Here is a 24,683-nt window from a genome sequence, read left to right on the forward strand (position 1 = left end):
GTGATTGGGGATAGTGGGGTGAAGGGTATTGACACTGTCCTTTGTCACAATGACAAAGTGCACAGAAGGGTGTGTTGTCTGCCTGGTGCTCGGGTACAGGATGTCGCAGCTGGGCTGCAGAGGAATCTGGAGTGGGAGGGTGAGAATCCGGTCGTTGTGGTACATGTGGGTGCCGGCGACGTAGGCAAAGTGCGGACTGAGGATCTGGGGAGGGAGTATGAGAAGCTGGGAATGGAATTAAAAAGTAGAACCGACAAGGTGGTCGTCTCTGGGCTACTGCCTGAACTGAGTGCAGACGGGCGTAGGGTTGACAGGATAAAGGAAGTGAATGGGTGGCTCAGGGATTGGTGTGGGAGGAATGGGTTTGAATTTATGGGGCATTGGCACCAGTATTGGGGTAGGTGGGACTTGTTCGGGCGGGATGGGGTTGGTCTGAACCGTGCTGGGACCAGAGTGTTGGCGAATCGAGTAAAGAGGACTGTAGACAGGTCTTTAAACTAATTGGGGGGGGGAGGGTGCGAGGGTAGGTGACGCTACGAGGTCTAAAGTTAAGGATAGGGTACAGGTAAGGGAAGAGGCCGAGGATGTCCCAATTGGTGGCGTTACGGCAAATAGGGTCCAGGTGAAGGCTGGGATGAAAGCGCTTTATCTGAATGCACGAAGCATTCGGAATAAAGTGGATGAGCTGGTGGCGCAGATCGACACAAATGGATACGATCTGGTGGCCATTACAGAGACGTGGCTGCAAGGTGACAGGGACTGGGAGATGAATGTACAGGGCTATCAAGTGTTTAGGAAGGATAGGCAGGAGGAAAGAGGGGGTGGCGTAGCTCTGCTGATTAAGGATAGTATCAAGGTGGTAGCAAGGGATGATATCGGAGCCAAAGAGCAGAAAGTGGGTGGAGATTAGGAACAGCAAAGGGAGGAAGACGCTGGTGGATGTCGTCTATAGGCCCCCAAATAATGATCTGGAGGTGGGGCGGGCTGTTAACGCGCAAATAAGTGCGGCGTGCAGGAATGGGACGGCAGTAGTTATGGGAGATTTCAATCTGCATATTGATTGGTCGACCCATGTTGGACGAGGTGGGCTCAAGGAGGAGTTCTTGGAATGCTGCCGGGATAATTTCCTTGAACAGTGTGTGTTGGAGCCGACGAGGGAGCGAGCTATCTTGGATCTGGTGCTATGTAATGAGGCGGGTAGAATTAGGGACCTTGCGGTGAAGGATCCTCTTGGAGAGAGTGATCATTGCATGGTGGAGTTTCTGTTGCAGATGGAGGAGGAGAAAGTGGGTTCCCGGACACGCGTCCTTTGTTTGAATAGAGGGGAGTATGGTAGGATGAGAGAAGAATTGGTGAATGTGGACTGGGGGAGCGTGTTGGAAGGTAGGTCTGCTGAGGAGCAGTGGAGGATCTTTAAGGAGATCTTTCTTGGTGCTCAGCAGAAATTTATTCCGATGGTCAAAAAGGACAGTAGGAGGAGAGGTAATAAGCCGTGGATAACGAAGGAGGTGAAGGAAAGTGTTAAATTAAAAGCGGAGGAATTTAGAGTAGCTAAGAGCAGTGGGCGAGAAGAGGATTGGGAAAGGTTTAAATGTCAACAAAGATTGACAAAGAAGTTGATAAAGGAGGGTAGGAGAAGCTATGAAGCTGGGCTAGCACTTAATATGAAAAAGGATAGCAAGAGTTTTTATAAATATATAAAAAGGAAGAGGCTGGCTAGGGTGAACGTTGGTCCTTTAGAGGATGAGAAAGGGGACCCAGTGGTAGGGGATGGGGAAATGGCTAAGGTCTTGAATAACTTTTTTGTTTCTGTCTTCACGGAGGAGGACGTGAATAATTTGCCGGGTGTTAGCGATGGAAAGGTGGTAGGACTGGAGGGTCTTAATGACATTACTGTTACTAGAGAGGTGGTGCTCGACAGACTGGAGGGGCTGATTGTGGACAAGTCCCCAGGACCGGATGGAATGCATCCGAGGGTTCTGAAAGAAATGGCGGAGGTTATAGTGGATGCCTTGGTGGTTATTTTCCAGACGTCGCTGGATACCGGAGAAGTGCCGGAAGATTGGAAAACGGCTAATGTTACGCCGTTGTTTAAGAAGGGTGCCAGGCAAAAGGCGGGGAATTATAGGCCGGTTAGTTTAACGTCTGTGGTAGGTAAAATGTTAGAATCCGTCATTAAGGAGGAAATTGCGAGGCATCTTGAAGGGAATTGCTTGATAGGGCAGACGCAACACGGTTTCATTAAAGGGAAGTCGTGTCTGACAAATTTACTGGAGTTCTATGAGGACGTGTCTAGGGCAGTGGATAGAGGAGAGCCGGTGGATGTGGTCTTTCTGGATTTTCAGAAGGCGTTTGACAAGGTACCTCACAAGAGGTTATTGCAGAAGGTCAGGGGACATGGAGTTGGGGGTAGGGTGTTAGCGTGGATAGAGGATTGGTTGTCAAATAGGAGGCAGAGAGTGGGGGTCAATGGGTGCTATTCGGATTGGCGGTTGGTGACTAGTGGGGTGCCCCAGGGGTCGGTGCTGGGGCCTCAGCTATTTACCATTTATGTAGATGATCTGGAGGAGGGAACCGAGCGCAGGGTGTCGAAATTTGCTGATGACACCAAGATTGGGGGAAAGGCAAATTGTGCGGAGGGTGTGGAGAGTCTGCAGAAGGATCTAGATAGGCTGGGCGAATGGGCCAGGAAATGGCAAATGGAATTTAATGTTGGCAAGTGTGAGGTGGTCCACTTTGGTAGGAAGAATGGTAGGAAGGACTATTACTTACGGGGCGAAAAACTGCAGCAGGCGACGGTGCAGAGGGACCTCGGGGTCCTTGTGCATGAGTCGCAAAAACCCAGCTTGCAGGTGCAGCAGGTGGTCAGGAAGGCGAATGGGATGCTGGCCTTCATAGCGAGGGGGATTGAATATAAAAGTAGGGAGGTCTTGCTGCAGCTGTATAGGGCATTGGTGAGGCCGCAGCTGGAGTACTGTGTGCAGTTTTGGGCGCCACACCTGCGCAAGGATATTTTGGCCCTGGAGGGAGTGCGGAGGAGGTTTACGAGGCTGATACCGGAGTTGAGGGGATTGAGCTATGAGGAGAGGCTGAATAAACTAGGCTTGTACTCGTTAGAGTTTAGAAGAATGAGGGGAGATCTCATTGAGACATATAAGATGATGAATGGGATGGATAGGATAGAGGTGGAGAGACTCTTCCCGCTCAAAAAAGACAGTAGGACTAGGGGGCACAGCCTCAAGATAAAGGGGAGGCGGTTTAGAACGGAGTTGAGGAGGAACTTCTTCACTCAAAGGGTGGTGAATCTCTGGAATTCTCTGCCCGTTGAAGTGGTGGAGGCTGCCTCGCTAAATATTTTTAAGAAGCGGGTTGATGGGTTCTTGATAAGAGAGGGGATTAAGGGTTATGGGGAGAGGGCAGGAAAGTGGAACTGAGCCACGGCAGATCAGCCATGATCTTATTGAATGGCGGGGCAGGCTCGAAGGGCTAGATGGCCTACTCCTGCTCCTATTTCTTATGTTCTTATGATCAGCTGCAGAATCATGTAATCTTACAGCCCATTTTGTCTGCATTAGCATTTTGAAAGAGCTTTCAATTAGTGTCCTGCTGTTTCCCCAATGCACTGCGAAACTTAGTTGTTCAAGTATATATTCAATTCCATTTTGAAAATTAGTATTGAATCTGCTTTCATCTCTCTTTTGCTGTTGCCAAGTCATTCAGAAGTTCAATTGACCTAGTTTATAAAATGTTTGTGTATTATAATGACCTGCTTTTCATAATCAGCACTGGTTCCAAAAATTCAAAGCAGTCCAGTTAATTCTTGTGAACTGACTTTATAATGTGTTCACATTCTGGTAACGTGAAGTAAAACAAAATGATGTAGGATAAAGTAATCTAGTGGTTTGCTCAGTTTTACCTGATCTCTTTTACAGTTACATTTTTAATGATTATCTGGAAGTATATTGGACTTCTAAAAATTGCGTAAGGTGATAAGCCAGGTCATTTGTTGGCTGGGTAAGCTGAGCAGGAGAAAGGGCCAATGATAACTCAGTCAGCAAGTGTTGGTGCAATTCATTTCAAAATACCAGGAGGAGGTTATTGTAGTTTACCCCTTCAGCCAGTGCTCTCCCTGAAGCTGAAGTACTTAAAATATACAAACAGCTCATAATTTTAATATATATAAAGACTTGTGTTATCAGAACCCTAATGCATGATTTGACAATTTATTTTGCTCAAGAAGTCTGACTGCGGAACTTTGTGAAAGCTTCAAGTTCTACCCATAGGCAAATCTGTGGTGCTCTCTTTGACACTTTAGGAACATTAAGTTCTCCCTTTTGGCCCCAGTCGCCCTGTAACCTTGTAAAGAACATTGCTAAGGACAGTGAGACATGTAAAGACATGAAATTAATTAACACTAGTAACAAACACTGTCACTCAATGTTAAAGAACATCTCAGGACATTTCCCAAAATGGTGGAGTGGACGCAAGGTCAGAAATGGGAAGGTGGGAGACTCTGAGGGGGTGGGGGACTTTGAAAGTGCAGCAAAGCAAGGGAATTCTGAAGAGAATTCCAAAATGCAGGCATGTGATGGCTGAAGGTTTTGCCGCTAATGGAGAAGGAGGAGGATAGATGGTAACCCAGACTTGGAATAACTGGGTGGGGAAATACGTGTGATGGTGGGCTGATGGAACGTGCAAAAGGAAGTTAGATTGTGACCATGGAAGATGAGGGATGAGAATTTTGGAATTAATGGGCTGAGATGTTGAGAGGCAATGGAAGCCAGACAGGAAGAATTTATCAGTATAAAAATGATAAGAAAAGGAAAACGTCATTGATGAAATTGACCATTAATTGTTGATTCTTGTCACGCTATAAATCATGCCACCACTGTCAACCAGTCAGATGTCAACTTGAGGTACGTGGGGTAGGCTCTTGTCACTGAATATACAACCTTCCAAAAAACTTTTCTGGACAGAAAACTCTGAAAATGTGCCAACAGTGTTGAAATAATGATTGCTGTACTGAGAGCATCAGCTAGTCAAAGAGTCAGGGACAGATGTCATTTCATGTCAAGTAACCTACAGTTGAAACTACCTTCCCAGTTTGCTGTCTATTTTGGTTGAACAACACAGCTGGGATTATCTGCTAAACGTGAGTTTAGAGAGAGTCGTAATTCACCGGTAGGTAGTACTGTGACTGAAATAAATAGAGCTAAGGGCATACTAAACTTCAAAACATGCATGCCATATATATGTAGATATGGCAGGACAGTAACAGTGGTTAGCACTGCTGTCTCTCAGTACCAGGGAACCAGGTTCGATTCCAGCCTTGGGTGACTGCCTGTGTGGAGTTTGCACATTCTCCCCATGTTTGCATTGGTTTCCTCTGGGTGATCCAGTTTCCTCCCATTGTCCAAAGATGTGGATTGGTCGTGCTAAATTATCCCTTAGTGTCCAAAGATGTGGAGGCTAGGTGGATTAGTGGGATAAATGTGTGGGGTTATGGGGATAGGGCAGGAAATGGGCCTGCTTAAAATGCTCTGTCGGAGAGTCAGTACAGACTTGCTGGGCTGAATGGCCATTTTATGCACAATAGGGATTATGTAAACTGTTGAGCAAAATGATGGCCAGCAGTAACTTGTTGCCTGCAATTCCTGCACTGTGTGGGAACTCTAGGATGTTTTCTGTGTCTTGGATTTTTTTGTTTTTTGTTCTCTGTTTAAAAGAGGGTCCTATCATGGTGCCATGACTACCATTGGTGGAGCAAAGAGGCAGGTCCCGAACCCAGCCCAGTCAGAATGGGGATCGAACCCCTGTACTGTTGGCACCAGTCTGATCCACACCAGCTGTTCAGACAACTGCCCCACAAGGAGCTCGAGTTGCTGTGGCAACACATACTTTATGTGCACCTGGAGTGCTGAAGGATGGTGGTAAGGGCTCCACTTTCTGTCCGCCACATGGCTGACCAGGAATCTCTCAAGCTCTTACCATTGGAAGGATTTACAAATTAATATTCAATCTGTTTGTTTGCATTATTGACATACCTTCCTTGGCCATCAAATCCTAGACTTGAACATGGAATCTCTGGCTCAGGGGCAGGGATTCGACCCACCGTGCTGCAAGACTTCCTATGTCTCGGATTACCACATATAAAGAGAGCTTGAGCTCATGATTCCTGAGTTTGAGGAGTGGCTGCAGGACACGTGGGAGGCTGAGAATTTACTCTAAGTGCACATTCCAGAAGTTAACCACACCATAGCCACGAGTTTGAGAAAAGTAAGTGGGAGGTGACATGGTAGGGTAGGAAAAGGCAGACAGAGTAGGGGTTCTCTTGAAGGTGTGGCATTTCAAACCGGTTTCCACCCCATCAGTCAGAATGACAGCATCTTAGGGGAGCACCTCTGTGGCACCAAGGGGAGAATGACTGGACTGGGGAGCTTCGAAAACTGTCAAAATGCAGCAGTCCTGGGGGATTTGATAGTCAGGGGATAGGTAAGCATTTCTGCACCCGCCGACTTGAATCGTGCGCCGTGTGTTGGGTTCTGGGTGTCAGAATGAAGGTTGTTATTGAGAGGGTGCGAAGAATTTTGAGGTGGGTGAAACAGGAGAATAGCCAGGATAGGATCCACAGGGGAACCAATGATATAGGAAGGAGTAGGGTTGAGGTCTGCAATCAGTTGCAGGAAGAAAGTGAAGAGCAATAATTGGCCAAAGAGCCAGAGGCAACACGAGCAGATTGTTTTTATACAGTGAGCTTCCGTGATCTGGAATGTGTGGGTTGTAGGATTGATGCAAGCAAATTCAGTAGTAAGTTTCCAAAAATAATTGGAAAAATACTTAAAAGGGACACACAATTGCAGGGCAATGAGGAAACGGCAGGGGAGTGGGACCACACTGGTGAGCTCTTCCAAAGACCTGGCACAGGTGCAATGGGCCGAATGGTTTCCTTGTATGCTGTATCGCTCTTAATTCTAACATCTTTTGCAAAGTATGGCTTAACTGCAAAACTTATTGACAGCCCTAGAAAGATTATTGCCACTTCATGCTTTTGTTGTGTGTTCTTCACTCCTGTGCATAGGATGTTGCTGTGCTAGTTGTGAGAAACTATTCTGGTAGATAAATGGTTATATTATTATAATATACAGACTTGGGTTGGATATTGGAGTGCAGTACCAAACCAGTATGTGCATATACTTGCTGAGTCTGTAAATTTTGTATTTCTGTCGTCCTGTGTATGAGATATTAAAACTGCTGCCATGTGTGCCTGTTTTAGTGCTTGCAATATTCAAAGAGCAGATGGGGATGCACCCTAAGTCCTGATAGGCACTCAGCCTTTAATGAACACCACAGAAGCTGGTTAAACCAGTCATTCATCTCTTTATTGTTGTGGGAGTAAGATGTGTCCAAATGTGATTTCCCACATAACAACTGCAATTCAAAGTAAATCAGTAGATAAAGTAGATGTAAAGTGTAAATAAAATACTGTTGCCATGGCTCAGTTGGCAGCGCCTTTGTCCATGTCCCGCTTTCATAATTGAGCACAAGAATTAAGCCGATGCTTCAACATGCTGTCAGTGATGCATGTCAGCCCTGTTAAGTTTATATGTAAAAGATCTCCTAGCACCACTTTGAAGAAGACCAGGGAAGTTATGCCCAATGGCCTGGCCAATATTTATCCCTCAATTAATATTACAAATCAAAAAGATTATCTGGTCATTGTCAGACTGCTGTTTGTGAGAGCTTCCTGTGCACAAAGTGGCTGCCATGTTTTCCACATTCCATTAATGAATATACTTCAGAAGTGCCTAATTTGCTGTGAAGCACTTTGGCGTGTGATGTTAGGTGCTTTATAAAAGCAAGTTACTTTTATTGTATGTGAAGAGTTTGAAGATATTTCTATAATGAAATGCAATGAAAATGAAGACAACTTCTTGTTACAGAGAAAAGTGGATTTATTTTTCAAAAGGCTGACTTTATTACACACCTCCTATTTTACACTAATCATGATTTGAGCCTCAGGACCATTTGGCTCTTATCAATTTACCGATAACCAGTTGAGTTGCAGAGGAGGAGGTGCAGTTATATTGAAGCTGAAATCACAGGGCTAATTGGAGTCTGATTGAATGAGGTCAGTGACCAATTTTACATCTTGGCAGTGCTGCAGGAGTGTTTGTAGACCAGTTCCGACAAACACAACGCAGTCCAACAATGGAATAACGTGAGCAATTTAAAAATAATCTCCCTGTCACTATAAGGTAAGTGAAGTGTGAAATTAAGCCTGCCAAATGCTTGTCTGTGTGTTGTCCTGCTGGAAGACACTCGGCCATTCATATTAAGAGCCAGCTTGAGCATTCATGGTCATCTATGTTTAGGTCTGTATTATTTAATTCAAACCTAAACTTATACTATTCTCACAAGGAGTTATATTCAACATGTATTTAATTATTTACTTCCATTGCAAGTGTTACAATTCATCATTGTAATTAAGAATATTCTATAACCGATCCAAGTAAATGACCACACTTCTATATAATTGCAGGTGCCGCAGGTGGTCAGGAAGGCAAATGGGATGCTGGCCTTCATAGCGAGGGGGATTGAATATAAAAGTAGGGAGGTCTTGCTGCAGCTGTATAGGGCATTGGTGAGGCCGCAGCTGGAGTACTGTGTGCAGTTTTGGGTGCCGCACCTGCGCAAGGATATTTTGGCCTTGGAGGGAGTGCAGAGGAGGTTTACTAGGCTGATACTGGAGTTGAGGGGGTTGAGCTATGAGGAGAGGCTGAATAAACTAGGCTTGTACTCGTTAGAGTTTAGAAGAATGAGGGGAGATCTCATTGAGACGTATAAGATGATGAATGGGATGGATAGGATAGAGGTGGAGAGACTCTTCCCACTCAAAAAAGACAGTAGGACTAGGGGGCACAGCCTCAAGATAAAGGGGAGGCGGTTTAGAACAGAGTTGAGGAGGAACTTCTTCACTCAAAGGGTGGTGAATCTCTGGAATTCTCTGCCCGTTGAAGTGGTGGAGGCTGCCTCGCTAAATATTTTTAAGAAGCGGGTTGCTTATGTTCTTATAAATATTCCTTGAAGTTTAATAGATGTCCCATGTGCATGCATGTGTAAAAATGCATTTAGATGCCAAGTTACGTTTGTATGAAACTTAGTGCTGTCTTTCAAATTGATTGCGAAGAAACATAAGAACATAAGAAATAGGAGCAGGAGTAGGCCATCTAGCCCCTTGAGCCTGCCCCGCCATTCAATAAGATCATGGCTGATCTGTCGCTGCTCAGTTCCACTTTCCCGCCCTCTCCCCATAACCCTTAATCCCCTCTCTTATCAAAAACCCATCAACCCGCGTCTTAAAAATATTTAGCGAGGCAGCCTCCACCACTTCAACGGGCAGAGAATTCCAGAGATTCACCACCCTTGGAGTGTTCACTCTTAAAGTGTGCTATAATTGATGTCCAAATAAATACTTATATAGTACTTTATCATGGACCTCAGAAACATTACAAATTGATTTCATAGAATTCATTCATTTGAATTGCAATGTCTGTAGTTATATAGGCAAATATGGCAGACATTTTTGCACGTAAGGCCCCAGAAATAAAAAGTAATGAACTATTTAATCTATTTTTCGGCAATTTGCATTATGCCTTCGGATTCTAAGCATTTGAGCCTACATGTTCTCCCCATGTCTGCATAGGTTTCCTCCGGGTGCTTCGGTTTCCTCCCACCATCTGAAAGATGTGCTGGTTAGGTGCATTGGTCATGATAAATTTTCCCTCGGTGTACTCGGAACAGGCGTTGGAGTGTGGCGACTGAGATTTTCACAGTAACTCCATTGCGGTGTTAATGTAAGCCTCCTTGTGCCGCTGATAAATAATTGAGCTAGTGGAACCAGCCAACGTGACCTTGGTTTAACCTCAGGCCACGCAGCCATTTCTAGACTATGGCTGGTATTTTACGACCTCGCTTAAGTGAGGCTCGTAAAATCCTGCCCGAGACCAACGGAGAATTCTGTTCTGTGAGTCTCGCCCACCCCGATTCCCGGTGTGGGCTATGCGGTAAAACTCCGGTCTATGTGTCCACGTGCCAAAATAGGACTCCAGAACCCACAATCTTCTGACTCTGCTTCCAGCTGAATGAAGGGAAACTCCCATCAGTGTTTTTATGGTGATGGCAGTGCAGATTAATTACATGCTGTCAGAACAAGGAACTCCAGGCTCCCTCCATTAGCTGTTTATTTAGAAATATATATAAATCTTTCCACTCACGCAAAAATGCTAAAATAAGACCTTAAGTAACAGAAAGGAAACTTCTCAAATGTCAGGAGCAGCTTTATTCCAATGATTTGTTTGCAGTTAGAATATGTTGTTCGAAATATTGTGGACTGAACTTCCTCTTCTCTGACTGCCTCTTCCCTTATCTTTGTTATTAATCTATTCTGTACAATAACTAACACTTTCACTAAAGTCTTGGTTTTGACCATCTACTGTTACTGTGGTATATATTACTATTTGATGCAATTTTAATGTCAAGTACAGCACCTCCAGCATCCAATGGCTTATTCAATTGCCTAAGTTGTTGGTGAGACCACATCTGGAGTATTATGTTCTGTTTGGTGCTCCTTATTTGAAGAAGGATGTGATGGCATTGGAGGCAGTTCAAAGAAGGTTCAGATTGGTTCCAGGGATCAAAGGGCTGTCGTATGAGGAGTGGTTGAATAGCTTGTACTCGGAGTTCAGAAGAATGCTAAAATATAAGGTCAACGTTGTCCCACAATTGAGAATGTGTTCAATCTAGGAGGTAATAAATATAGAGAGAGATGAAATAGGTTCAAAACTGAGAGGAGGAGAAACTACTCTGAGGGTTGTGAATCTGTGAAATTCACAGCCCTAGAATGCAGTGGAGACAGAACCAATTAACAGATTCAAGAAAGAAATAGATGCTTTTTTGATGAAAAGCAGGGTAAAGGGCTATGGGGAGCTGGCAGGAAAGTGGAAACGGAGACCAGGAAAAGATCAGCTGTGAATATGTTAAATGGCAGAGTGGGGTTGAAGAGCTGAATTGCCTGCTCCGGCTCCTAATTCCAATGTTCCTGTTCTGCCTGTGAAACTTAATAATTCATGGTTGAGTTAACTTGTCCACTGTACTCTAAGTAAAAGTTCATAAAATGAAAAAAATGAAAATAATCACTTACTTTCTGTGGCTCCTCAGGCCATTGGGTCAGTGTTCTCTGTATAAATCAAGGCAGTTAGATTTCTGAGTTAGTATTTTACTGCTATACTTTGGCACTGTAATCATATAGTGTACGTGTATGGTGGTTATAGGAACATAGTTATACATTTGAGTTGTGTTGTTAAGTGTTATGTGCATTTAAAGGCAGTAATACACAGTTACCCATGAGCAAGAAATTGTGGCCATGTAGTTTATCTTGTTAGGAGAAACCCAGGGGAATGATGGTGGTTGGTTCAAGTGAACAGCCTCGAGGAGACTGAAAGCTAGAATTTTTTTTCCCAAGCTGCCCTACGAAAGGAGCATTTCAATGCGTTTCTTTTGTTTCCTTGCAAGTTGGCATACTGTCTGCGTTGGCTGAAAAATGCCACTGGAATGTGCTTGCAATGATAAAATGCCAACTACTTATCAGATCTGAAGTGAGTGACACTGTGTTGGTGTGTCGAATTCAGCCTTAACGACGTATTTTTTCAAACAGGGTTGGAACACAAGGGCGGCCGGGGCAAATTTTGTATTCATTTTTTTGTCAAAAACCAGAATGGTCGGATGTTTTTTATTTATTCTGCTCTTCAGTTGAGAAGGGTGCTGTCATGCAACTGGGAGAAGAGAGAGGACAGCTGCCCAGTTTAGACACCATCACTAATAGTTTTAAAGAATACTGTGAGACTTGGAATATACTACCAGTCAAAAAGGGAATGGAAAATATTGTAAAGGCAGAAGAGTTTAATTTAGGTGTAATTCACCACTAGTTTTCGAAATCTAAGCTTACCCAAGTTAATTAGGTTTAAATGAGGGTGTGAGTTTTCACTCAAAGTAATGAGTCGTCCAAATTTTTAACCAGAGGATGTGTTTTCATGGTCAATGGGGAGAAGGGCACCTGCAGTCAAATACTTAATTGGGCATTCTTTAATATAGTATTTAGGATTCCTGCTGACACTAACTACGACTTCCTTGACGACAAATGATTCGGTGTCGTTGCTTACAGAAGTCTGATCTATGTAACAGAGGGGGCTGTTTTCAGGTGCTCTTCCAGCATCAGGATGGTGATGCATGTACCCCTTTTGTAGATTTAAAGTTTTAAAAGTTTATTTACTATTGTCGTAAGTAGGCTTACATTAACACTGCAGTGAAGTTACTGTGAAAATCCCATAGTCACCACACTCTGGCTCCTGTTTGGATACACTGAAGGAGAATTTACTATTGCCAATGCACCTAACCAGCATGTCTTTGGAATGTGGAAGGAAACCGGAGCGCTCGGAGGAAACTTATGCAGACATGGGGACAATGTGCAGACTCTGCACAGATGGTAACCCAAGCCAGAATTAAACCCAGGTCCCTGGTGCTGTGAGGCAGCAGTGCTAATCACTGTGCCATTCATATGTGATGTGATCGTGATGGCTTGCACTAATCCTCCACAGCCGTCAAGGAAGATGAGAAAAAGATACAGAATAAATTGAGGTGAAAGACGATGAGCATAGAATCATAAATCTTATCGAAGGAGGCGATTTGGCCCATTATGCCTGTGCTAACTCTCTGATGGAGCTGTTCAATTTAATACTCTAGCTTTTCCCCACAGGTGTCTAAATCAGTCCGTTTTAAATTACAGATTAAGTTTCCCCTTAGTTTCCACAGATGTGTAGATTGAGGGGTTAGCCATGATAAATGCTTGGAGTTACGGGGATAGGGTCGGGGGAGGACCTGGGCAAATACTCTTTCAGAGAGTTAAGAACATAAGAGATAGGAGTAGGCCATCTAGCCCCTCAAGCCTGCATTCAATAAGATCATGGCTGATCTGAAGTGGATCAGTTCCACTTACCCACCTGCTCCCCAGAACCCTTAAAATCCCCTTTTTGATCAGAAATCTATCTACCTGTGACTTAAACATATTCAACGAGGTTGCCTCCACCTCTTCAATGGGCAGAGAATTCCAGAGATTCACTACCCTCTGACAGAAGAAGTTCCTCCTCAACTCTGTTCTAAACTGACTCCCCTTTATTTTGAGGCTGTGTCCTCTAGTTCTTGTTTCCTTTCTAAGTGGAAAGAATCTCTCTGCCTCTATCCTATCCAGCCCCTTCATTATCTTATATGTCTCTATCAGATCACCCATCAGCCTTCTAAACTCCAACAAGGCCCAATCTCTCCTCAAAAGGTAACCCCCTCATCTCCATTATCAACCTGGTGAACCTTCTCTGCATTCCTTCCAAGGCCAATATATCCTTTCGCAAATAAGGGGACCAAAATTGCACACAGTACTCTAGTTGCAGCTTCACCAGTACCTTGTTCAACTGCAGCAAGACCTCCCTGCTTTTATATTCCATCCCCCTCACGATAAAGGCCAACATTGCATTTGCCTTCTTGATCATCTGCAGACTGATTTTTTGCGATTCATGCACAAGGACCCCCAGGTCCCTCTGCACAGTAGCATGTTGTAATTTTTCACCACTCAAATAATAGTCCATTTTACTATTATTCCTTCCAAAGTGGATAACCTCACACTTGCCAACGTTATACTCCATCTGCCAGACCCTCGCCCACTCACTCAGCCTATCTAAATCTCTCTGTAGACTTCCCGCGTTGCCACGCAATTCGCTTTCCCACTCATCTTTGTGTCATCAGCAAACTTTGTTACCCTACACTCGGTCCCCGCCTCCAGATCGTCTGTGTATATGGTAAACAGTTGAGGCCCCAGCATCAATCCCTGCGGCACGCCACTAGTCACCAATTGCCAACCAGAAAAGCACCCATTTATTCCAACTCTCTGCTTCCTGTTAGATAGCCAGTCCTCAATCCACGCTAACACTTTACCTCCAACTCCGTGTACCTTAATCTTCTGCAGCAACCTTTTGTGAGGCACCTTATCGAATGCCTTCTGGAAATCTAAAAACACCACATCCACCGGTTCCCCTTTGTCAACTGCACTCGTTACAACTTCTGAAAAATCCAGCAAATTCGTCAAACACGACTTTCCCTTCATGAATCCATGCTGCGTCTGCTTGATTGAACCATTCTTTTCCAGGTGTCCTGCTATTTCTTCTTTAATGATGGATTCCAGCATTTTCCCAACTACAGATGTTAAGCTAACCGACCTGTAGTTACCCACCTTTTGTCTACTTCCTTTATTAAAAAGTGGCGTAGCATTAGCTGTTTTCCAATCAGCCGGCACTTCCTCAGAGTCCAGCGAATTTTGATGAATTACTATTAACGCATCTGCTATTATTTCTGCCGTTTCTTTCAGTACCCTGGGATGCATTCCATCTGGGCCCAGGAACTTGTCTACCTTTAGTCCCATTAGTCTACCAAGCACTACCTCTTTAGTACTAGTAATCGTTTTAAGGACCTCACCCTACAGTTCCAAGACCGTTAATGTTCTGTAAGCTGTTTGTGTCCTCTACTGTGAAGACCAACACAAAAGAACTTGCTTAAAACTTGTTTAAGGCCTCAGCCTTAATGAGTTGATGCAAACTCAATGAGCTGCATGGCCTCCTGCACAGTGAAGATTCTCAGAATTCTACCACAACTTCCAGTATGAAGAAATTTTCATCTAATTTTTCCTCGCGTTCTTTTACTAATTATTTTAAGTTTGTGACCTCTAATTACCACTTACCAGAGGAAATAGTCTATACTTGATGTGTCAAAACAAGTCCAGTTTGATACCGTCCATTAGACCGCCCCTAAACTTGAAAACAATTTAGCTCCTCCACAGAACTAAATTCTCGCATCCCTGATATCATCCTGGTAAATCTCCTCTGTACCCTCTCCAGGGTCATGGCAACCTCGTTTAAGTGTGGTACCCAAAATTGTACACAGTACTCCAGTTCAGGCATGTTGTGGCACAAGGTGTGAGCGAAAGAGAGGGAGGTGATCGGGAAGTAGCGATTAGATGATTCTAATCTTCGGCTTTAATTGTCTGAAGAACGTAGGAGGTAACATTGAGGTCAAGCATTCCACAGTTGAATGGAAATGTTGAAATGAGAAATTTAGTAGTTTGTTTCGTGAAGTTTATCTTGCCATGTAAACAAGACAGAACAGCACATTATCACTAGCTTTGAGGTAAATGATTGTGTAATATCAACCCACCGTATGCTCATTTACTGGTACTTCGTGAGGCCTTATGGTTGCTATTCCTTTTAACGTGTATTCAGCTTCAAACTTGGGTCACACCCTGTAGGAGTAGAGAATGCAATATTCCTTTTTGATCAGAGGCTTTAGTTTGGAAGAAAAGGAGCATTTTCCAGTTTTAAAGCTAATGTTCAACTGTCCTTGAAGTTTTATTTGGTCAAATTGTCTTGCTAGTTGGTCACACTTTCTGCTGGGAAGTAAGATTGCGTTGTAAGAATTCATTGTGATGACACAATATGAGATGAATGTAAATGGGTTTTCTTATTGCCTAATTTCTTCCACTCAAGATTATCAATGGTATTGTTACTGTACGCAATTAAGAATTGAGAGAGCCTTATTATCTTTTCGAAATGTAAGTACAGACCACGTCTTCTAAGCATTGCTTTTCTGTTAGTGGGGAAGATGGTGGGTGGAGGAGAGCCTATTTGGAGAATTGGGATTAATTATCTCACAAATCATTGCCTTGCCTTTGTGGTTCTTTTGAAATAGATGAATTCAAGCCCTTTTATTTGCTGGGCATAATTCCAGCTCCGATGGTGTGATTCATGCAGCAACTATTGTAAGAAGTGTTTCGCGGTGAGACCAAGATTCATAGCAAGTAACTTGCACTATAGCGAGTGTTGCAAAACACATTTTACAAGATTGTTTAAGCATTGTTGTAAGACTTTTTCTAAATATGTTTTAATTTGTAGTATTTCAAAATTGGATTGGCAGAAGCAGTTTTAACTTGAAATGTCTGCTCTCTTGAAGATATTAACTTCTTAAAGGAGAAAAAATTTGACAGTCGCCTACAGAAACCTGCTCCAGCAGTTGAGCACTGAGTATTGACCAGTTTGATGCCATTGGATAGCAGCTGAGAGTGAAAGTCTAGGTGGTTTTATTTCCCTATTTCTCAGCCGGAGTTTTGGCACTGTTGCTTTAACACTTGAATTTGTTAGCTGCATTAGAAAGCATAATTCTCAATGTAAATGGATCAATGTAAAAATCAGTACTTGCCTTTGCTACTGGCTGATTAATTCAGCAGAATATTAGCGCTGGTTCCTGTACAACCGATGTGAGATTTGATTATATAAACCCTAGCAACCTATTTTGCAATTTGTGCTCAAACTTGTAGGTTAGCTCCATTCCAGCATCTAGGCACAAAGTAGCTGAAGTTGTATTAAACATTGCAAATTTGAAGAGACCCCATTTCAGATGAGCAATTAAACTGACCTCTTGACAGTTTAATAGTCAATAATAACATCTAAGTCACCCGTGGCATTGTTTGGAGTCCTAGTCAACAATTTTCCATCATCTAACATCCCCAGGACGATCAACAAGCATTCATCTCCTTTTGGTTTTTTGTTGGACTTTGTTGCAAGCAAATTGGCTGCTGCATTTGCCTACGTAACAGCAGTGATTGCATTTCAAAAGTAATTAATTGGCTGTGAGATGCTTTGACAAGCTAAATGTATTTAAGACGCGGGTAGATAGGTTTTTGGTAGGCAAGGGGATTAAGGGTTATGGGGAGAAGGCGGGAAAGTGGAACTGAGCCACTTCAGATCAGCCATGATCTTATTGAATGGCGGGGCAGGCTCGAAGGGCTAGATGGCCTACTCCTGCTCCTACTACTTATGTTCTTATGGGATAGCTGAGGATGTTAGTACTTTTCTCATTCTATTAGTGTTTTGACTTGTGTTATTGCTGCATGGGTTGATACCAGTAGTACTCGGATACCTGCTTTATATTATTTGTTCATAAATAGGGCCTGTCGATAAGGCTATTTGACTGAAGGTAGCATCACTTCGGGTGTGTTCTCCCATCGTCCATACTGACACTTTTTAGTTTGTATTAAATTACCAGACTCAGTAATGTCATCCAGTCTTTGGAGAGTGAAGCTTAAACCTTCTGTCTCAGAAGTGAGAGTGCTACCACTGAGCCAGAGCTAACAGGTTTTATCAATAACTAAGGAATCAGTCATGTATTTTGTCAAGTAGAAGTGGCTTCGGTTTAATCCCTAATCTGCATAACACTCCCTTAGTGCTGCATTGAAGATTCAACCTAATTTACTTGCTCCTCTGTGTGATGCTGAGCTGTGCACATCGGGATGATCACCTTGGCTAAAAAAGAAACTGCAAGATATTGCCACCCTAGCTAAGATCGATAAGGAATAATCAGGAACTGAACTGGGGACTTCCTGGCTTGTATTGTTCATCTACAACTTGCATTAATCAAGTAATGCTTAGCAAGTTTGTTTGTGCGCTTGAATATTGAATTGATAGCAGTCAGGTTCATAAGCAAGACAGTTTAATTGCAGTGGACTGTAACAGGACTAAATGGGCAGTTCAGATCTCTTGGGTAAATCTCTAGAAGAAGGTGCGTTTTGTGAATGCTTATGAAGATATCCTCAATGCAGCAAGAGTGTTTTTATTGATGAAAAGCTATGTTTCTCTCCTCGAAGGGATCACGAGCTGAGATACCTTAGTATTTGAAAATTGCCGTGGCAGTATTGTTGGACAAAGTTTACCGGATTTTAAATTCTTAGTAATGGAAAGTGAATTTTCAACTTGAACAGAAATCTTTGATTAAGTGAACCATGCCTAATGATTATACAGCACGCTGTAATAGTGACTCCACTTTACTTAATGCGTGTAAGATTGCAATCCTACACCATGCCGAAGTTCACAATGATACTTTGAATAATGTACAGTTCCAACAGGAAAGGTCAAAGAGTCTGTCCTTCATGCCTTCCGTGTGGTCATTGTATTTTAATTCATACAATTGTGCCAAATCTCTGCTCATTGTTTACAATAAACTCCCATTATTTGATCTATTGTAACTTCTTATCTGATGCTTGCTGTTATAGCTCTTTCACGAACCAAGCTAGCAGATGGAATACATAACTAATGCAGTCCTTGAGGTGCTAGAAGGAATCTACGTTATGTCCTTTTCCTCATGAAAGAAAAGGAACTTTTATTAATAGAACGATACTTGCTCAGGATGTCTCAGATCGCATTGCAGCTAAATAAATGATTCTAAAATGCAATTAGTATTGTAATATAGGAGACCTGACAATCTACTGGTGCACAGCAAGGTCCACATGCATTCATGAGCCACACAATTTGTGTTAACGTTGGCTGAGGGCACTAGGGAGAACTGCATCACTCTTTTTTTTGAAAAATGCCATGGGATTGTATACCTCCAGTTGAGAGAACAGACAGGGCCTCGGTTTAACCTCTCATCTTCCAACAGTGCAGCACTCCTTCAGTACTGCCCTAAAGTGCTAGCCTCATTTATGTGTCTCTGGGGCAGAATTTTTCCTGTCAGAGGTGAGAGTGCTACCACAGAGCCAAGACCGACAGGTTTTATTAATAACTAAGGAATCACTGTACAAGAATATGTGCAAGTTAAATATTTCCCATGCAACTTTTCATAACTTTCATATTGAAGATAAGTATTACTTTGCTTCATTTACAGTACTTGACTGGGTAAGGGATTATGGCTGAGTCGGTGCTGATTACTTCTGTGATAGACAATGCCTGTTTGCCAAACACAAGAGCACAGACTGGCAACAGAATGAAGAATTCCAACGATGAGCTGGTAAGCAAGCATCGATCCAAAAGGATGGGGGAAGAAAACCTTTTTGATTGATCTGTTTCTGCACAAAAGTGTCTAAGTTGCAAAATATGTTAGAATTCAGCGCAAAAGCTTTATCATAGGGCCCAGAAAAGGCCCTCCAGAAAGATAACTTACAAATTCCATTGTAATGTTTAATTTCTTCCTCTTCCCCAAAATAATTAAAATCCAGAATATCTTTTCATTTTATGACCATAAATTTGACAAGGAACTGTTCTGTAGAGCTCCCTTACATCCTCTGAAGTCTCACCTGTTGGTCAAAGAAATGACCTTTATCAATAGGAAGAAAACCCATTTTAGGGGAAGGACAATACTTCTTGTTTCAAACGCTCCTCTATAATTTACTTAAAAATAACGTTTAATTAATACTTCTTGATATTTGTCTGGATTGCTAGTTTTCAAGTGGTTTTCCCTTCAGGCTACCCTGGTGGTTAAGGGCCCCATTTGCCCAGAAATCATTCTACTGGTTATTTATGGGGATGACAGTTTTCTTACCAGCTGGATATATTACATGTCTTAGGTAGTATGATTTCCTAGCCTAAGCAAGTCCAGCTGATCTTCTCAAGACACATAGCCCAATTACACAAGACTCCGCGATGCATCATTAATGTCACTCACTCACCTTATGAAGGAGCAGCACTCCAAAAGTTTGTGATTCCAACTAACCAGTTGGACTTTAACCTGGTGTTGTGATTTTAACCTGGTGTTCTTACTGTGACCACATCAGTCTGATGCCAGCATCCACATCATTATTAGCAGTGGAGCTTAGAGATAATTAGATACAGACAAAATGTAGTCCAGTGGTTGTAAACTTTGGATCAATTTTCTCTAAATATACACATGCAATAAAAATGTACTTCCTTTGGCTTTCTCTTTTAAGCAACGTTCAGAAAGTGGTTTCAGAAGTGTTGGAGTTCTTGAACCATGAAGGCTTTTTAATTTCAGCTGTATTCTTCATCCAGATTCCCCTTCATGCCTCTTCTACTGTGTTGTTATATTTTACAGGTGGAGTACAGTCCTGGTTCTGCTGTGTTTCGATCTGCAGCTGCTGCTGGAAAGGAGTCACTTCTGTGCAGAAAGCGACCATTTGTTGGGAGGTGTTGTCATGTGTGCTCTCCAATAAGCAGGGTAATTGTATTGACTCTAAACATGAACCGTTGATAAAAGTGCCTTCTAACCGTTAATCTGTTTCATATGCAAATTGTTTATTACTCGGATAGTTCATATGATGTGTGTTTAGCTCTATCATTTAACGAAAGCATGTAAATGATGTAATAATGAGTCATCTGATCAAAGAAATATTTCAATTGGCCACTGAGACAGACTTTGCATTTATTGACTTAATAGGCTTGCTTTTGTTATTTGGGGGCAAAATTCCCATGGGAGAATGTGAAAGTTATAACAGAAGTCAATCAGGTTCCTCTTGCACCTTTCTTCAAGCTGGTTTCCAGTAGCCAAGGAACAAGATTTCTCCTTCCTTTTGAAAGTAGTCTATGCGACAGAGAGAAGCAAAATAAGAATGCTAAAAATTAGATGATAGTACAGGAAGAATTATTTTACATCAAATGTGTTTTTTTAAATTGGGAATGTTAGGAGAAGGCCATGGCCATAGGTTAGAACGTAACCAAGATTAAAAGAGTCAGAGAGAAGGGAAAATAAATAGAGAAATACCAGTTAGAACATATAGAGCAGACTGATGCACAGTATAGTTAGTGCTGTATTGCAAATCTTTATAGTATCAAAGAATGGTTACAGCACAGAAGGAAGCCATATAAAACCTTGACTTATTTTGGGTGCGAGCAGTTATAAAACAGCTGTTTTGAGAAGGTGCGGGGAAGGGGAGAACATGAGCACAATCAAGAATAAGAGGGGTCTATAAGAAATTCCATCCAATTTTCAACAAATGGATGAGATGAGGTGAACAGTTTTTTTCCCCCTATCTGCTTGCTGTTCAATGAAGGTGCTCAGGACACATTTATAGGTAATTGTATGCAGTTTAAAAGCTTATTCTTGGCTTCTTTAGAATGGTGTCTTTCAAGTAATTTTCAGTGTCCAGTGAGACATTGATGGCTTATTAGAGTCATAGAGTTTACAGCACATCGGCCATCAAGCATCTATCTATTCTTATCCCATTTTCCTAACTTGATCCATAGCCTTATGCTGTGATATTTCAAGTGCTCATCTAACTACTCTTTACATGTTATGAGGGTTCCCACCTCTACCACCCTTTCAGGCAGTGAGTTCCAGATTCCCAACACCCTCTGGGTGAAGAGGTTTTCCCCCAGATCCCCCCTAAATCTCCTGCCTGTTACTTTAGATCTATGCCCCTGGTTACTGATCCCTCTACTAAGGGAAAAGGTTTCTTCCTATCTATCCTATCTGTGTCCCTCATTATTTTTTTACACCATCATGAGGTTTCCCTCCTCAGCCTTCTCTGCTCCAAGGAAAGCAACCCCAGCCTCTCCACGAAACTAAAATGCTCCAGCCTTGGCAACATCCTGGTGATTCTGTTCTGCGCCCTATCTAGTGCAATGTCATATCCTTCCTATTGTATGGTGACTAGAACTGTACACAGTACTCTAGCTGTGGCCTAACGAGCATTTTATACAGCTCCATCTTAATCCCCCTGCTCTTACCTTCTATGCTTCAGTTAATAAAGGCAAGTATCCCATGTGCCTTCTTAACCACCTAATCTACGTATCCTGCTGCCTTCAAGGATCTTTGGACATGCACCCCAAGATCTGTCTGGTCCTCTGTACTTCCTAGCATCCTACTGTTTATTTTGTATTTCCTTGCCTTGTTAGTCCTCCCCAAAATGCACTACCTGACACTTTTTTCGGGGTTAAATTCCATTTGCCACTATTTTGCCCATCTGACCAGCTCCTCTATGTTGTCTGTGATCTCAGACTTTTCTGTTCACTATTTACCACACCACCAGCTTTTGTATCATCTGCAAACTTACTGTTTTTACCACCTATGTTCATGCCTAAATCATAAATGTACACTATACAAAGCAAGGGACCCAGAATAGGTCGCTGGGGTACACCACTGGACACTGGCTTTCAATCACAAAAGGAACCCTCATTCTCTGCCTCCTGCCACTAAGTCAATATTGGATCCGAATTGATTGAGGCTCTTACCTCCTCAATCAGTATCTCATGTAGGACCTGTCAGAACCCTTACTGAAGTTCATGTAGCCTACATCAACTACACTGCTCTCAAAAGCACACCGAAAAACTCAAGTTTGGTTGGACGTGATATTCCCCTGACAAAGCTATTCTGACTATCCCTGATTTATTCTTGCCTCTCCAAGTGGAGATTAATTCTGTCCCTCAGAATTTTTTCAAAAATATCCCTACCTCTGATGTTAAACTCACTGGCCTGTTTTTTCTCTTCCTTCCGTGTCCTCCAATCCTCTGACACCCCTCCTGTGGCCAGAGAGGATTTGACATTTATCCCCCCCCAATCTCCACCCTTGCCTCATACAGCAGCCTAGGATACATCTTGTCTGGACTTGGAGATTTATCCACTTTTAAGCCTGCTAATACTTCCTCCAATGTTAATTTGTTCAATTATATCATAGTCCAACTCCCTGCTTCCTATAACAGCGTCCACCTTTGCATGGTGGCACAGTAGTTAGCACTGCTGCCTTACAGCGCCAGGAATCAGGGTTCAGTTCCCACTTGGGTTACTGTGTGGAGTCTGCACATTCTCTCCATGTCTGCATGGGTTTCCTCCCACACTCTGAAAGACGTACTGGTTAGATGCATTGACCAAGTTAAATTCTCCCTCAGTGTACCTGAACAGGCACCAGAGTATGGTGACTAGGAAATTTTCACAGTAAATTCATTGCAGTGTTAATGTGAGCCTACTTGTGACAATAATAAATAAACTTAAAACCATAATGAACGCAGGTGCAAAATACTCATTTAAATCCTCACCTGTGCCTTTTGGCTCCGCACTCAGGTTGCCACTTTGCTCCCTAATGGGCCTTTAATATACTTATAAAACCCCTTGGGATTTTCCTTTATTTTGCATACCAATGTTTTTTCATGCCCCCTCTTCATTTTTCTAATTTCTTTTTTAAGTACCTGCACTTTCTATTTTCCTCTAAATCATCCACTGTTTTGAGCCCATTTTGTTTGCCATAAGCCTCCCTTTTTTACCTCATCCAATCCTATATATCCCAAGGTTCTGTGGACTTTTTGGTTTTGCCTTTTACCTTCTAAGTGTTACGTGAACGTGTTGGCCTTGTAATCACTCTATTTCCTTTCTGACTAACGTCTACTGCACTGATGTGTCTTTTGTTACAAGTACCTGCTCCCAGGCCACTTTGGCCAGATCCTATCAGTGGGGAACTTTTCAGTGATCGTGACCATAATTCGGTAAGACTTGAGGTCATTTTGGAAAATTACAAAGATGGTCTTCTCCCAATTCAGAACTATTATTTCTGGCCCATCTTTGCCCTTTTCCAAAATGACCTTAAATCTTACTGAATTATGATCACGATCACTGAAAAGTTCCCCACTGATACTTCTACTGCCTCCCCAGCTTCATTCCCTAAAATTAGGTCCAGTACCACCCCCTCTTTTGTCAGATTTCCTACAAAAGTTCTCTTAGATGCTCGACACCTTAACATTTGGCCTATCCCAATTAATATTAATATTTGGGACGTTGAAATTCCCTACTATTATTATCTTATTGTATTTACACTTCTTTGATACGTGCCTACATATCAACTTTCCTATCTCTCTTTGACTGTTTGGGGACCTATAGTACGCTCCCAGTAATGTGATTGCTCCCTGACATATTGAGCTGCCAGCCCTGCCCCTCCCTTAACCTCATCTCTATGGTAATAATACCATATTGCCATGCGTTAATTAATGCCCTAAATTCATCTGCCTTACCTGCAAGACACCTTGCGTTAAAATAAATGTCATCCAGCCTTGCCATATTCTCTTGTGCCTTAAGATGTCTCCGTTTGCAAACCTCTCCTCAAGGAGGTTCAGATGCAACCATCTGACTTGTACGGGTCCTGCTTTTCCCCAGAAATGGAGTCAGTGATTGAGAAAACTAAAGCCCTCCCTCCAGCACCATCTCTTCTGCCACGTGTCCATCTACTCTATCCTCCTATTTCTATACTCACCAGCACGTGGCAAAGGGAATAATGCAGAGATGCCTCGCTTTTTAATCTGTTATCTAACTCCCTAAATTCTTGCTGCAGATCCTCATTCATCCCTTTTTCTATCTATGCCGTTGGTTCCAACATGAATGACTACCTCTGACTATTCACCCTCCCCTGTTCAGAACATTCAGTGACATCCTTGACCCTGGCACCAGGGAGGTAATACACCATCCTGGAGATACCTCTGTGGCCACAGAAAAGCTTGTTTACACTTCTCACTATTGAGTCACTTATCATTATTACTCTTACTCCTTCCCACTTGTGCAGCTGAGCCACCCACAGTGCCATGAACTTGGCTGTGGCTGCACAGCCCAGAGGAGCTGTCATTATCACCGTTTTCCTACACAGAAAAAATGGTTCTTGAGTGCAGTGCACTCTGGGGCTTTCCTGACTATCTGCCTGTCCCCTTTCTTCTGACTGCACTTCCATAGGCTGCAGGGTGACCATGTCTAAAAATCTAAGAACCCCTTAGCTTTGCAGAAGCACAGTTATACTTCCAGCTAATGCTGAAGCTCTGAGACCCAGCTGT

The 24,683-nt window shown here is 42.8% G+C and overlaps 1 protein-coding gene across 5 annotated transcripts in view; it reads left to right on the forward strand.

Moving 5' to 3' along the window:
• gpam (glycerol-3-phosphate acyltransferase, mitochondrial) overlaps nt 1-24,683 on the forward strand; it is an 85,849-nt gene that overhangs the window by 17,531 nt on the left and 43,635 nt on the right. For 4 of the 5 annotated variants that reach the window (XM_080205855.1, XM_080205859.1, XM_080205856.1 and 1 more), the window contains exons 2-3: nt 18,811-18,933; nt 19,975-20,097. In XM_080205855.1, the coding sequence (XP_080061981.1) occupies nt 18,832-18,933; nt 19,975-20,097 (225 nt within the window). In that variant the 5' untranslated portion in view covers nt 18,811-18,831. Of the gene's footprint in view, nt 1-6,392; nt 6,493-18,810; nt 18,934-19,974; nt 20,098-24,683 lie in introns of those variants that run through there. The other variant, XM_080205857.1, reaches the window with a different exon arrangement.

Source organism: Carcharhinus amblyrhynchos, chromosome 17 (genome assembly GCF_965287045.1).
Source record: "Carcharhinus amblyrhynchos chromosome 17, sCarAmb.v2.hapA, whole genome shotgun sequence".
Lineage (NCBI taxonomy): Eukaryota > Metazoa > Chordata > Chondrichthyes > Carcharhiniformes > Carcharhinidae > Carcharhinus > Carcharhinus amblyrhynchos.